Source organism: Aegilops tauschii, chromosome 2, assembly GCF_002575655.3.
Source record: "Aegilops tauschii subsp. strangulata cultivar AL8/78 chromosome 2, Aet v6.0, whole genome shotgun sequence".
NCBI classification, from domain to species: Eukaryota; Viridiplantae; Streptophyta; class Magnoliopsida; order Poales; family Poaceae; genus Aegilops; species Aegilops tauschii.
In genome coordinates, this window is record NC_053036.3 from 437,388,373 (window position 1) to 437,400,767 (window position 12,395).

The window sequence follows — 12,395 nt, forward strand, 5'->3', positions numbered from 1 at the left end:
AAGAAGGGGATGCGAATACGAAGCTTTTTTAGGCGGTGGCTAACCGTAGGAGATCCAAGAATTTCATCCCCAAAATTAAGCATGGATCGGAGATTGTCACGGATCAAGGAAGGATGGAGGAGGTCTTCGCGGAGGCCTATGACAATCTGCTGGGCAAGGCGCTGGTGAGAGAGCACACGCTGGACCTCCAATACCTGGGTCTGGCGCATCTTGAGCTTTCTGAGCTTGAAGCTATATTCACGGAAGAAGAGGTGTGGGAGGATATCAAGGAGATCCCTCCAGACCGTGCGCCCGGTCCCGACGGCTTCATTGGTCTCTTCTATCATAGAGCATGGTCGGTGATCAAGAACGATATTATGGCAGCGCTGCTGAAGCTCTTTGTGGTGGATTACAGAGGTTTCGGAAGACTAAATAAAGCTCACATGGTGATGATCCCCAAGAAGGCCGATGCCATTGAGGTGGGACATTATAGGCCGATTAGCCTCCCACATAGCTTTTCCAAGCTGTTCGCCAAACTGCTCGCAACTAGGGCACGCAAGAGGATGCACGAGATCGTCAGCACAAATCAATCTGCATTCATCAGAGGAAGAAGCATTCATGATAACTTCCTGCTAGTCCGTCAGGTGGCCCGCAAGATTCATAACTCCAAGACCTCCGGACTCTTTCTCAAGTTGGATATCTCCAAGGCGTTCGACTTGCTCTCTTGGGCATTCTTGATGGAGGTGTTGAGAGCGAGAGGGTTCGGAGATAGATGGATTCAATGGGTGGTGGCCTTGTTATCCACGGCAAGTACGAAAATCATTATCAACGGCGTGCCGGGACGATCCATCTTGCACGCCAAAGGTCTAAGGCAAGGAGACCCAGTCTCACCCTTGCTGTTCGTGATAGCCATGGATGCGCTCTCGGCGCTGATCTGCATGGCAACGGAGGAGGGCATGCTCAGTTCGTTCAGAGGTATTTCGCCTCTCCAAAGGTTGTCTCTATACGCGGATGACGTTGCTATCTTCGTCAAGGCATCCACGCAGGATCTGACTTGCATGCAGGCGGTGCTGGATGCGTTTGGCGCTGCTTCTGGGCTGAGGATCAATTATACCAAATCAGCGGCGATTTTCATCAGAGGTTCCGAGGAGGAGAGGCACTTGGTGACGGCCATCCTGCAATGCCAGTTGGGTGCATTCCCCTGCAAATATCTAGGTATCCCTCTCGCCATCAAATCTCTCACCCGAGGGGATTGGCAGCCGTTGGTTGACCAGGCGAGGAAGTTCATCCTGGCTTGGCAACGAGGTTTGATTCAGAGGCCAGGAAGACTGGTGCTGGTTAAGTCTGTGATCTCTGCTAGACCGATTCATCAGCTGCTGGTTCTGGATGCGCCAAGCTGGGTCTTCGAGGACATCGAGAAATGGATGCGTGCCTTTTTTGTGGCAGGGAAGGAGAAGGTGAACGGTGGCCAATGTATGGTGGCCTGGGAGACGATATGCAGGCCAACCTGTTTTGGTGGACTAGGGGTGAAGGACCTTAGGTTACAGGCGATTGCGCTCAGAGTCAGATGGGAGTGGCTGCGTCGAATGGATCCAGATAGACTGTGGCAGGCATAGCAATGGTGGAAGATGATGAGACCAAACTCGTGTTCAACTCTCTGGTGAAGATCTCATTGGGTAATGGCGAAAAGGTGCTCTTCTGGAGAGATAGATGGATCCACGGTTTTACGGTCGCCGAAATCGCTCCAACTATCATGGACTTCGTCAGCACTAGGGCCCATAACTCCAGGACGGTCCGGCAGGCTTTGATCGACAACGCGTGGGCCGCCGATGTGCAGGGTGACATCTCCTTCACGGCGCACATACACATTGCAAATCTCTGCCTTGCGATTACTACAGCACCTCGCAATGAGGAGCAGGCTGACCAGTTCGCTTGGCCTGCTGATGTGACCGGGGCTTATACAGCAAAGTCAGTGTATTAAAGGTTGTGTATGGGGCTCACAAGATCACCCACGATGCAGTGCATTTGGAGGAGTTGGGCACCATTGCGGTGCAAAATCTTCGCTTGGCTAGCGGTGCAGTACAGACTATGGACCTTGGATAGGCGAGCACAACACAGGTTGCAAGACCAGCCCTCTACTTGCTTCACATGTCTGCAAGAGGAGGATAATGTAGACCACATTCTAGTTCAGTGCGTCTACGCTAGGGAGGTTTGGCACCGATGCTTCGACATCTTCCAGATCAACATCGACCTACCGACGAACTTGAGCAGGTTTCAAGACTGGTGGCTCCAGCAGCGAAGGAACTTCACAGGTAGGACCATCCGAGGATTCGACTCCTTCATCATAGGGATGGCTTGGGCGTTGTGGAAGCAAAGGAATGCTAGGGTGTTCAACCGGCCACATCAAAAAAAAACCTCCACAGTTAGTTGCGCAAGTACTCCAAGAGATCAAGGATTGGAGAGCGGCGGGATTCGGAGTTGGAGGCTGAGATCATTTTGTGAGAGAGTAGTCATAGTGCGTTTAGTTGGTGTGGCGTCTCGTGTTCCATTTGGGATGTTCGCATCTTGTAATGGCGTCTTGTAATTAAACTTTCTGCCTTCTATAAAGCTAAGGTACACCATTGGCATACTCTCGAAAAAAAAACACCGAGATTTGTTAACGAGGTTCACCGATATGGCTACATCCCCGGGGCCTGACTATGGGTGCTCCTCCCCATGGCACCGCTACAATACCGCACCCGGTCGCCCTGGACACCGGCACAAGCCGCCGGCTTCCCCTGCGTTCCGGTGCTATTATGTTGGCATAGGTTACATCCTGTGTCTACCCCTGCTATATATGAGAGGCCTAGGATACAAGTGTCCTACTAGGACATGACTCCATATCCTATGTAAACACAATACAACTACAAGTCCAACTGTAACCTACCTTGTACACTATATTCGACACAACTCCAACAAACTCCACCTTGGCGAATATTCTTCACCACCTCGAATTTGTCCATGCGTCAAACTTCCATGTACATTGGACTTGAGCTTATCCCATGAGTACCGCTGCTACTCCAAAGACTCCATATGACTCCACCTGCAACTTGTAGTCCCTTTCTTTCTTGACCACAGTCAACACTCGAGCAAAATTAAGTTCCTTGTTACTCCAGTTTGTGCGCCCAACTTCCAGAGTATCTGTCCAACGCCAACACACACCAATCACCGACCTGCGTGAAAATGAACAACTCACATATTGGGTGTGTCACATAAGAGTTACCTGAACTCAACATCACCGCTCTTCCCTGACCGCCTGTCTGAAACTTGAAGGAATTTCACCATTGCTTGTAGTCATCCCAAGTCAAATTCGCAGTTGTCTCACCACATGTATGACCACCAGAGCCCTAGCCCGTCTCCATGTTCCCTGGATACCGCATGCCTCGCCACTAATACCGCGTCGAGCCTCTGCTGTCCCGGTCGAGTCTCAAGGGTCGCGAACCCACACCACTCAACCCCCACTGCAGAGTACCACCGATCATCATCGACTGGTGATGAGTTTCACACTTCCATCAAACCACTGAGCTCCAGTCTGAATTATGCGTCACTCGCTTTTCCTGCTGAATAGACTTCGACTCTCTGTGCACTTACGCCGTAGCCCCTCAATCAGCACTGAGTGAAGTCTTCTAGACTCCAGCTCCACCTTCAACATGACTCCATGGTAGATGATCAGTCCACCCCGCACCTTGTCGGCATCAAGCTCTGTGTGTACACCACTTTGAATCAACCCCATGCCATAGTCTTGTCAAAACCACACAAGCACTCAGGCCTGCGCCATGTGTTTCCACGCCCAGAAGTCGGTCGCCATCAGCATCACGCACCTATGTCGTTGTCACCGATCCAACCACCATCTTCTGTACCAACCTGCATCAGGTGTTGTGACCAGCGGAGCCAGAAGCTGCAATGGGCGTGAGCAATGATGTCGTGGATGGTGTGACTACAACTTCTAAGAGTCAGTACTAGGAGTTGATCGACTGGTGGCGCTACTAGATGACTCCCTGTCGGTGTCAAAACCGACCGATCTCGGGTAAGGGGTCCCGAACTATGCATCCGAGGATCAAAGGTAACAGGAAACAAGGGGACACAATGTTTACCCAGGTTCGGGCCCTCTTAATGGAGGTACTACCCTACTTCCTGCTTGATTGAATTTGATGAGTATAGGGGTTACAAGAGTCTATCTACCTCGAGATCGTAATGGCTAAACCCTAGCTGTCTAGCCTATGTCAATTCTGATAGCCTCTATGGACTAAACCCTCCGGTTTATATAGACACTGGAGGGGGCTAGGGCCGTATAGAGTCGGTTTACAGAGAAAGGAAACTATACATCCGGACATCAAGCTTGCAATCCACGCAAAGGAGAGTCCCATCCGGACACGGGGGAAGGCCTTCTATCTTGTATCTTCATGGCCCATCAGTCCGGCCCATGCTACACAGCCCGGACACCCGAGGACCCCATAATCAAGGACTCCCTCAGTAGCCCCTAAACCAGTCTTTCAATGACGATGTGTTCGGTATGTAGATTGTCTTCGGCATTGCAAGGCGGGTTCCTCCTCCGAATACTTCAAAGCAGTCTTCTGAATAAGAGAACTGTATCCGACTCTGTATAACAGTTATAACCCACAGCCACAGTACTTAATCAAAATAAGGTATGTCCACTGACTGCTTTTTTGGCGAAACATTACGTCTGGCCTCTTTATTATTTCGAATCATTTTCTTGGCCTCTCGCTTCGCGTTTCGAGGCGCAACCTCCATTGACACGTCTTGTCAAAGCAGAGATTGTGTCCCCTTATTGCGGGGTTCTCATCAATACGGGTTTGGGTAATCCAACCGCGCCGTTCGCACGACCAATTGGGAATAGGCGAGTTTTAAGGCTAGCGGGGCAGGCGCTTGATATTCACGGCCTATATAAGCGGATAAAGATCCCTTATTTTCACCCCACGCATTCTTCCTTCCTTAGCCTTCCCATCCTCGAGCCCCAGCGCCCAAGCTTCAATCTTTGCCACCGCCACCAACCTTTCCAGCCATGTCCAGATCCGGTTCTCAAGGCAAGTGGGTGGCCTCCTCCGTGACGGAGAAGGACGTCAAGGAGCTCTGGGAGGCGGGGTACCTGACTACGGATGTCGCGCACAGGATCCCTGCCAAGAAGCAGGTCATCCGCACCCCGAAGCCCGACGAAAGGGTGGTATTTATCCCCCACTTTCTCCGTGGACTAGGGTTTCCACTCCACCCCTTTGTCCGCGGCCTCGTGTTTTACTATGGGCTAGATTTCCATGATTTAGCCCCAAATTCCTTCCTCCACATCTCGGCGTTCATCGTCGTGTGTGAGGCGCTCCTCCGCATTCCCCCACACTTCGGTCTATGGCTCAAGGTCTTTAACTTGAAGCCGAAGGTGGTTGATGGTCAGCACGCGAACTGCGGCGGCGCCATGGTGAGCAAACTCCCCAACACTACTTGGCCCAAAGGGGCCTTTGTGGAGACTATCAAGATATGGCAGCAGGAGTGGTTCTACATCACCGAACCTCGCGGCGCCAACTGGGCGGCCACTCCTGAGTTTAGATCTGGACCCCCAATGCGGTTCGCATCGTGGACCAACAAGGGTCTGGACTGGGGGTCGACCGACGAAGTGACGGTGCTGCAAACGCGCATCAAAAATATAATAGACAAGAACACCAGTTTCACTGATGTGATTCAGGTGATGCTTTTCCACCGGACCCTTCCCTGTCGGCGTCGGCCTCTCCACATGTGGGAGTTCAATCTGGAAGGGCCGCGTACCCTGCTGTCATTCTTTGGCACAATGCATGAAGAGATCTGGAAGCTACTCTTCAAGGCCCAGAAGTCCTGGCCGGAGACGACCGACGACATCGGCCTTGACAGCATGCATCCGGCTACCCCGGTAAATGTTTAGTTTCCAAACATAACTTAGTTCACAAATCAAAGGGGGTATGCTGAAACTTCCATCCTTTAATTAGGGCTGGACAAAGAAGGCAGAGCGGATCAAGTGTCCAGCTCCGCTGCCCGAAAACCCACACTACTGCAGGATGCTGCTAACGCGACACTACGATCAGAGACCCTTTGACGAAACTATGTGCGATGCATTAATCACAAACGGGGATGTAAATAAACCGTCAAAAAAGGTGCAAAATGTTTGTGATGCGGAGCCATCAAACACGGTTCAGATTTTAGTTGCGTGTGCGATTCAGGGCACACGGTTAACCCGTTCGAACTATTTGCGATGAGGCAGAACAACAGAAACATGCAGCCATATCAATGTGTGTGCGATATACGGCATAAAGTTCGCTCCGATGAACCGTTTGCTATTAGGGAGTGCAACATAAATGGTTAGCCAGATCAAGGTGTGTGTGATATAGGGCATACGGTTCACTGGGACGAACTGTTTTCAATTAGCGAACACAACAGAAACGGTTTAACTTAACAAGATGTGTGTGATACGTGGCAAACAGCCGACTCGGATGAACTGTTTGCGATGAGAAATTACAACACAGATGGTTAATACAGTTAGTTTGTGTGCGATTCCGTGTGTATAAAAAACTTTGAAAAATGCAAACTAGTTGCTTGCGGTGGCTAGGAGTATCGCACATGAGGCGTCTGCGAGTACTCGTGTGCGATGATTAGTATGTTACACATACGTTTCCTGATGCTAACACTTGTGTGATAAATAACACGTGGCACTGGATACGGTATTCGGGTTGTGTGTGTGCTCCACTTAGTCTTCCCGCGCTCCAGCGAATGCTTCCCATGCTCCAGCGAATGCTTCCCGCGCTCCACATGGGTGAATTATAAAATCCACACCTATTCCCTCACCGGTTTGCCGCCACCAGCTAACGGCTTGCTGCATATAACCCAGGCGGCAATGCACCGCCGCGACACTCTACGAAGATCTAGTCCTCACCCATCTACCATTAGTTATTCCAAGCATGCCAGGCAATGACCAAAGCTTCGACGTCGACGCCTACCTGCGTTACATCTTCGGCGAGAAGAACGAGCCGGAGCAGGTCGGGGAGCAAGAGCTGCATCGGCCGGTGTAGGCACCATGACCCATCGGCAGCGATATCAGCGCCACAGTCCGTGGGAGCACAATCGACATATTGCAGAGGAGGTGTGATGAGCAGTTTGCCATCCACCGTGCAAAAGATCCAGAGCTGCTCGGCGGCATGATCGACGACCCACCTGAAGAGCCGCCGTCACCAGTGCTCATCGAGAGCCTAATGCCCCGCAAGGAATGGGCAGAGGACCTCTGCGATTCAGTCAAGACAAAGGCAGCCTGCGGCTTCATCATTGCCCGCGGCGGCCGTGTCAACCTCTATCCCGATGATGTGGTGGCCAGGCTCGAGCGCATCCTTGGCGGAGTTGACGTCCCCGACGAAGTAGAACATCACCAAGGTGATATCTTGAGGACTGAGGGAGTCCTGGACTAAGGGGTCCTCGGGAGTCCCGCCTGTTAGCCATGGGCCGGATTGATGGGCTGTGAAGATACGAAGACCGAAGACTCTAGCCGTGTCTGGATGGGACTCTCCTTGGCGTGAAAGGCAATCTTGGCGACCGCATATGAAGATTCCTTTCTCTGTAACCGACCTTGTACAACCCTAGTCCCCTCCGGTGTCTATATAAACCGGAGGGCTTAGTCCGGATAGATATACTCATAACCATAGTCAAACATGCTAGACTTCTAGGGTTTAGCCATTACGATCTCGTGGTAGATCAACTCTTGTAATACTCATATTCATCAAGATCAATCAAGCAGGAAGTAGGGTATTACCTCCATAGAGAGGGCCCGAACCTGGGTAAACATTGTGTCCCCCGTCTCCTGTTACCATCGACCTTAGACGCACAGTTCGGGACCCCCTACCCGAGATCTGCCGGTTTTGACACCGACATTGGTGCTTTCATTGAGAGTTCCACTGTGCCGTCCTCAAAAGGTTTGATGACTCCTTCAATTGTTAGCCACGATGCTGTCCAAGGGGAAACCTTCCTCCCCGGGCAGATCTTCGTGTTCGGCGGCTTCGCACTGCGGGCCAACTCGCTTGGCCATCTGGAGCAGATCGATAGCTACGCCCCTGGCCATCAGGTCAGATTTGGGAGCTTGAACTATGTCGCAGATATCCGTAGAGACTTGATCTTCGACGGCTTTGAGACCACGGCAGCCGCTCCCTGTCCCTACGGTGAACATGACGTAAATCTGTCACCGGTCCATACTCAGGAAATTGTGCCTGTAAGTACTCTGGCCCTAGATCCAGAGCAGATCATGACATCCGAGGACGGGAAGCTCAACCCCGCCACGGAAGCCGCAGACCCCGCGGCGTTGGAGCCGCACACAGACCTAACCACAGATGATATCTGTGTCTCCGGAGCTTCGGACTCGTTTCCAGCCTTAAGTTCCGAACCATGTGTGACCGCGCACGTCGATCTGGATCGGTCATCGATCACCGAATTCAGCGCCGCGGACATCTTCCGGCACTCACCTTTAGGCGATATGCTGAACTCGTTATAGAATCTATCCCTAGCGGGGGACTCTCAGCCGAATTATATCCGGTTTGAACTGGAGGCTGATGATGGAGAATTTCGTCTCCCACCCACTGCCCACTTCATAGCCACTGTCGAAGACCTAACCGACACGCTTGACTATGACTCTGAAGACATCGACGGTATGGATGACAATGCCGGAGAAGAGGAGGCCCAAAACCCGTCGTTCACCGGACGATGGACGGACACTTCCTCATATGACGTATACATGGTGGATGCACCAAAAGATAATAGCAGCGACGACAAGGAGAACCCAGCGAAGGATGACCCTCCTAAGACACAACCAAAGCACCGTCGTCAGCGGCGCCGCTCTAAATCGCGCCACAGCAAGGACAACAACACCGGCACAGGAGATGATAACACTCCGGATGGTGCCAAAGACACAGAAGACCCCGACGACAAATTGCCAAACAAGACAATCGGGAAGATGGGTAAATCAGCCCTGATGAACAGGCCATAGAAGAAGACTCGGAGGACGGTAGTTTTCATCCGCTCTCCAAGGAGGAGGTGAGCCTCGGCAACGAAGATTTCATCATGCCTGAGGAACCTCTCGAGCAGGAGCGCTTTGAGCTTCAGCTAATAGCCACTGCGAGGAGCCTGAAAAAGAAGTAGCAGCAGCTTCAAGCTGATCAAGACCTGCTCAATGATAGATGGACCGATGTCCTGGCAGCCGAGGAATATGGCCTTAAACGCCCAGCCAAAAGTTACCCGAAGCGTAAATTGCTACCTCAGTTCGATGACGAGGCGCCAGAGCCCGCACTAGCATCGCGCAATGCGGTTGACCGACCACCGTGCGGACGGGATAAAACGGCAACTGGAGCCGAAAACCAGACTGTCCCACCTCGCCGTAAAGGCAGGGATAAGACAGCTCGGTGTTATACATATGACTGATACGTCCATTTTGCATCATGCTTTTATATTGATATTTATTGCATTATGGGCTGTTATTACACATTATGTCACAATACTTATGCCTATTCTCTCTTATTTTACAAGGTTTACATAAAGAAGGAGAATGCCGGCAGCTGGAATTCTGGGCTAGAAAAGGAGCAAATATTAGAGACCTATTCTGCACAACTCCGAAAGTCCTGAAACTCCTCGGAAGTTATTTTTGGAAATAATAAAAAATACTGAGCGAAGAAAATACCAGAGGGGGCCCACACCCTGGCCACGAGGGTGGGGGGCGCGCCCTACCCCCCTGGGCGCGCCCCCTGCCTGGGCCCCTTGGTGGCCCTCCGGTGCCCATCTTCTGCTATATGAAGTCTTTCGTCCGAGAAAAAATCATAAGCAAGCTTACGGGACTAAACTCCGCCGCCACAAGGGGGAACCTTGGCGGAACCAATCTAGGGCTCCGGCGGAGCTGTTCTACCAGGGAAACTTCCCTCCGGGAGGGGGAAATCATCGCCATCGCCATCACCAACGATCCTCTCATCGGGAGGGGGCCAATCTCCATCAAAATCTTCACCAGCACCATCTCCTCTCAAACCCTAGTTCATCTCTTGTATCCAATCTTTGTCCCAAAGCCTCAGATTGGTACCTGTGGGTTGCTAGTAGTGTTGACTACTCCTTGTAGTTGATGCTAGTTGGTTTATTTGGTGGAAGATCATATGTTCAGATCCATTATGCATATTAATACCCCTCTGATTATGAATATGAATATGCTTTGTGAGTAGCTACGTTTGTTCCTGAGGACATGGGAGAAGTCTTGCTATTAGTAGTCATGTGAATTTGGTATTCGTTCAATATTTTGATGAGATGTATGTTGTCTCTCTTCTAGTGGTGTTATGTGAACGTCGACTACATGACACTTCACCGTTATTTGGGCCTAGAGGAAGGCATTGGGAAGTGAAGCGCTTATCAATTGTTCGATATTTTGAAGGATTGGGCCATCTTTCTGCACTTTATTTACACTTGTTACTTGTTACTCGTTACCAATTGCCTTATTACAAAACTATCTGTTACCGATAATTTCAGTGCTTGCAGAGAATACCTTGCTGAAAACCGCTTATCATTTCCTTCTGCTCCTCGTTGGGTTCGACGCTGTTACTTATCGAAAGGACTACGATAGATCCCCTATACTTGTGGGTCATCAAGACTCTTTTCTGGTGCCGTTGCCGGGGAGTGAAGCGCCTTTGGTAGGTGGAATTTGGTAAGGAAAAATTTATATAGTGTGCTAAAATTTACTGTCACTTGTTACTATGGAAAGTAATCCTTTGAGGGGCTTGTTCGGGGTATCTTCACCCCGACCAGTAGAGCAAATAGTTGCTCCTCAACCTACTAAACCTACTGAAAATGTTTACTCTGAAATTCCTTCGGGTATGATAGAGAAACTGCTAGCTAATCCTTTTGCAGGAGATGGAACATTGCATCCCGATTTACACTTAATCTATGTGGATGAAGTTTGTGGATTATTTAAGCTTGCAGGTATGCCAGATGATGTTATCAAGAAGAAGGTCTTCCCTTTATCTTTGAAGGGAGATGCATTGACATGGTATAGGCTATGTGATGATATGGGATCATGGAACTACAAACGATTGAAATTGGAATTTCATCAGAAGTTTTATCCTATGCATCTTGTTCATCGTGATCACAGTTATATATATAATTTCTGGCCTTGCGAAGGAGAAAGCATCGCTCAAGCTTGGGGGAGGCTTAAGTCAATGTTATATTCATGCCCCAACCATGAGCTCTCAAGAGAAATGATTATTCAAAAATTTTATGCTCGGCTTTCTGACAACAATCGCTCCATGCTCGATACTTCTTGTACTGGTTCTTTTATGATGAAGACTATTGAATTCAAATGGGATTTATTGGAAAGAATTAAACACAACTCTGAAGATTGGGATCTCGACGAAGGTAAGGATTCAGGTATAACACCTAAGTTTGATTGTGTTAAATCTTTTATGGATACCGATGTTTTCCGTAAATTTAGCACTAAATATGGACTTGACTCTGAGATAGTAGCTTTTTTTGTGAATCCTTTGTTACTCATGTTGATCTCCCTTAGGAGAAGTGGTTTAAATATAATCTTCCCATTGAAGTAAAAGTAGTTGCACCTATTAAAGTTGAAGAAAAGACTATCACTTATAATGATCATATTGTTCCTACTGCTTATGTTGAGAAACCACCTTTTCCTGTTAGGATAAAGGATCATGCTAAAGCTTCAACTGTGGTTCGTAAAAGTAATATTAGAACTTATACACCCCTGAGAAAGTTAAAGTTGAACCTAATATTGCTATTGTTAAAGATCTCTTGGCTGATAATATCGATGGGCATGTTATTTATTTCTATGATGAGACTGCTAGAATTGCTAAACCTGGTGCTAAAGATAAACATAGACCTGTGATAGGCATGCCTGTTTTTTTCTGTTAAAATAGGAGATCATTGTTATCATGGCTTGTGTGATATGGGTGCTAGTGCTAGTGCAATACCTATTTCCTTATACAAAGAAATTATGCATGATATTGCACTAGCTGAGATAGAAGATATCAATGTTACCATTAAGCTTGCTAATAGAGATACTATTTCACCGATTGGGATTGTTAGAGATGTTGAGGTCTTGTGTGGGAAAGCTAAATATCCTGCTGATTTTCTTGTTCTTGGTTCCCCACAAGATAGCTTTTGTCCCATTATATTTGGTAGACCCTTCTTGAATACTGTTAATGCTAAGATAGACTGCGAAAAGGATATTGTTACTATTGGTTTGGATGATATGTCTCATGAGTTTAATTTCTCTAAATTTCGTAGACAACCTCGTGATGAAGAATTTCCTAGTAAGGATGAAATTATTGGTCTTGCTTCTATTGCCGTGCCTCCTAGTTATCCTTTACAACAAT

At 49.1% G+C, this 12,395-nt stretch overlaps 1 protein-coding gene across 1 annotated transcript; it reads left to right on the forward strand.

Annotated features, from left to right (window-relative positions):
• Positions 1-1,597: 1,597 nt before the first annotated feature.
• On the forward strand, positions 1,598-1,960 carry LOC109748517 (uncharacterized). Its single transcript, XM_020307541.1, has one exon. It carries the CDS (start codon positions 1,598-1,600, stop codon positions 1,958-1,960), a length of 363 nt encoding a protein of 120 aa, XP_020163130.1.
• Positions 1,961-12,395: the final 10,435 nt, after the last annotated feature.

Bases quoted from the DNA above. Each gene is read 5' to 3' on its own strand.
- LOC109748517 (XM_020307541.1), top strand. From the start codon at position 1,598: ATGGTGGAAGATGATGAGACCAAACTCGTGTTCAACTCTCTGGTGAAG.